This window comes from Trematomus bernacchii, unplaced genomic scaffold (genome assembly GCF_902827165.1).
Source record: "Trematomus bernacchii unplaced genomic scaffold, fTreBer1.1, whole genome shotgun sequence".
NCBI lineage: Eukaryota > Metazoa > Chordata > Actinopteri > Perciformes > Nototheniidae > Trematomus > Trematomus bernacchii.
In genome coordinates this window covers 160,001-163,306 of record NW_022987876.1, presented here as the reverse complement: position 1 = coordinate 163,306, position 3,306 = coordinate 160,001, and the positions used below count along the sequence as shown (strand labels likewise).

Here is a 3,306-nt window from a genome sequence, read left to right as displayed (position 1 = left end):
CAGTTCACCAAAATCACCAAGGTACCTGACTGTCAGTAAATCTCTCTAAAAAGGTCAAATGTCACTTGTTTTGCATCAATCCTGATACAGGGTACTTATTATATGTTATAGTTTGGATTCCTAAAGCTTTTAGTCTACTATCCTATCATCCAAGGGTGGTTTTCACTATAAGTAATGTTTTATTTTGGATGGAAACTATAAACCAAACCATTGTTCACTGGAGGGGGGGACTCCCTTACATATTTGTACTGTTCCAACTTGACAGCAAATCAAGATTTCAGTACGATCCAAACAGGTTCTGACTTCCTTCTCCTCTGACTTCCTCTCTATAAATCTGATAAAAAAATCTACCCAGTGTCAAAACCCAGGCTGAGGTTGAAGGAAGAGACGCAGTAAGTTCACACTCAGCTTGTTCAGAAAATCTATCTGTGAGTAACATGTAATTATGATTTTACTTAAGGGTTACTTTAAGGTGTTTTAGTATTCCCTGCTACTTTAAACTGTTAATGTACTTCACTTCAGAGGTATATCTCCTTCCTGTTCGGTGAAAACCATGAATCCTATCAGTATTGAAAAATGGGAAAAGAAAAAGTAAAATATATCCTGAGAGGTTAGGGTTAGTACACTACTACTAACGCTCTATAAATAAAATGCAGATCGTGTACTTGAGTAAAAGTAGAAGTACCAGAGATTTTTTGTTTTATATATTATGTATGCACCATCATCAGAAGAATTTCATCAAGTGAAATTCCTCGTACGTGTGAACCTACCTGGCAATAAACCCATTTCTGATTCTGATTTTCTGTAGGAATACTCTGTTACAGTAAAAAGTACTCAGATCTTGTTCTTGAGTAAAAGTAGAAGTACACAGATCTAGTACTTGAGTAAAAGTAGAAGTACCAGAGTGTAGGAATACTCTGTTACAGTAAAAGTCCTGCATTCAAAATGTTCCTCAAGTAAAAGTAGGAAAGTATTCTCATCAAAATATAGTGAAAGTAGCGACAGTAAAAGTAGTCATTGTGCAGATTGGTCCATTTCAGAATAATATATATGATATGTTTTATAATGATTGATCATGAAAGTGTTCTCAAAGCTGGTAAAGGTGCAGCTAGTTTGAATGACTTTGTATACTGCAGGGTAGCTTGTGAATTTACTCCAGGTGGAACTAAAGTCTGATTTAACACTTGATTATATTTCACATCATTCATCCACATCTGTGAAGTAAATAAAGGTGTACAATACATGTAGTGGAGAAAAAGTACACCGTTTACCTCTGAACTGTAGTGGAGTAGAAGTACAAGTACCTCAAAGCTGTTCTTATGTAAAGTACTTGAATAAATGTACTTAGTTACCTCCCACCTCCTCCTGTTTGTGCTCAGATGGACCTGAAGGCGAAGTGGAGGACGGCGCTGAGCTCCATCCTGGACGAGCTGACGGACGACGAGTTCCAGAAACTTCTAGATAACCTGGAGAAGATCCCTCAGGAGGTGAAGGGGGGGCTGCCGCCGGGCGACATGCCCAGCATCATCATCCAGTACTACGGCCCCGAGGGATCCATCGCACTTATCAACCGCCTGATGAAGATCTTGTCCAGGCTGGACGCCGCCGTGCTGCAGCCGCTCAAAGAGATCAAGGACGAGCTGAAGAAACTCCTGCAGAAAAACAAAGGTCAGAAATAACTAAATGTAGAAATAAATCCTGGTCAGCTCAGTGGGGGGCGTGTCCTTCTCGAAACGTTTTAAATTATTCTTTAACTTATTTCATAGCAGTACAAAATGAAACAAGATCCGAAGAAGTCGCTGGTGGCAGACGCAAAATAAGTTTGATCCAAAATAACTTATAAGACAGAAAACAGAACCAGAGCAGACCCCTGGAAAACACTGTTAAACAAACATTGCATTGTGTATATGATTTATATGATACACATAACGCTTCCGTTCACATTTCAGTACACATTTCCTTACACTTTTCCGGACATGTTTCCGTACATGGTTCCGGACGCGTTTTCCTAATATGTTCCTGAACACATTTTGTACACAATTTCCGTACACGTTGCGCTTCTGTACCAGTTTCCATACCGGATTCCGTACACGTTTTCCAAACATGTTTCAGTACACATTTTTGTGCACGTTTCCGTAGACGTAAACCCGCAAGAGAGAAAGCGCTTCAGCTCCATACTGTTTCAGAAATAATCCTTGATGTGGTTTGGAACATGATATGGAGTTTAATCACGTCAGCATTTAGCTGAGTTTCTGCTGCTAGACAGCCTTCTCTTCAGAGATCACTGCTTACATGCGGACGCTCCAAAGGGGCGTGGCCAGCAGCAGCTCCAAAGGGGCGTGGCCAGCAGCAGCTCGGTTACATTCAATGGGCCAGAATCATCAATAGAGGGGGATGAGGCTGGAATGATCTGTTGGGTATTTTGAGCAAAATACTTCAGAGACATGTTTTGTATAGATATGGCCCTATAATGTGTGACTTGCTCTATCGAAATCAGTCGCATTGACCCGAAGACACATTTTGAGTTGTATACACTGTTGGAAAGAGGAGATTCCTGGCTTTCTAATGATATCAGGATTGTTTTTGTACTCCAAAGATTAAGCAAAATATGTCACATTATATAATGACTGTCATCATGTTGAGAAAAAGGCCTTCAAAGTTTCCTCTTCTCTGGAATCCATCGATCTGATTGATTATTAGCAGCTAATACATGATCAAAGTAGTACGGAGGGAAAATATTTTCGCTTGGATTACTGGTCTGGGGGAAGCTTGCGAGTGTGTGTGTGTACGTGTGTGTGTGTGTGTATTTTTGCATTTGTGTGTATTGTATTTGTTTCCCGGGGAAACACTCACGAGAAACCGGCTGTTGTTATGCCTGCTGTGACGTCAAGTTACTCCGTTCTCCGCTTGTAATGACGCCGTTACAAGCTTCAAAGTTGTATTTATCATCTGAATTTGCCGAAACAAGTTTAATATTCTGAAAGCCAAGACTTTGTTTATTTGAAATCAGATGAAAACAAACTGTAACGGACCCTGCCGTGTTATCTATGATTACTATACGCCTTACATTCATAATGTCAGCCGGAGGGAGGGAGAGCGGCGCTGCGGGACAGCAGAGTGCGAGTGAGAGCTGTCATCTTCCCTTTACAAGCTTCAAACATGTATTTATCGTGTGATGTTGGAAATAAAAGTTTCATATTCTGAAAGCCAAGACTTTGTTTATTTAAAATCAAACAAAACACCCGAACCCCGAAAAACTATTTTTTTGCGCAAATCCACATTTATTTAGAAATGAGCCGTTGCGAC

General features: G+C 40.3%; 1 protein-coding gene across 21 annotated transcripts in view; it reads left to right on the top strand.

The window, feature by feature from the left end:
* Positions 1–302: 302 nt before the first annotated feature.
* LOC117469623 (histone H1.2-like) overlaps positions 303–3,306 on the top strand; it is a 113,392-nt gene continuing 110,388 nt past the window's right edge. For 11 of the 21 annotated variants that reach the window (XM_034114073.1, XM_034114087.1, XM_034114082.1 and 8 more), the window contains exons 1-2: positions 336–428; positions 1,380–1,668. In XM_034114073.1, coding sequence (XP_033969964.1) covers positions 1,380–1,668 — 289 coding nt within the window. In that variant the 5' untranslated portion in view covers positions 336–428. Of the gene's footprint in view, positions 429–1,379; positions 1,669–3,306 lie in introns of all 21 variants that reach the window. The other 10 variants (XM_034114090.1, XM_034114089.1, XM_034114088.1 and 7 more) reach the window with 2 other exon arrangements.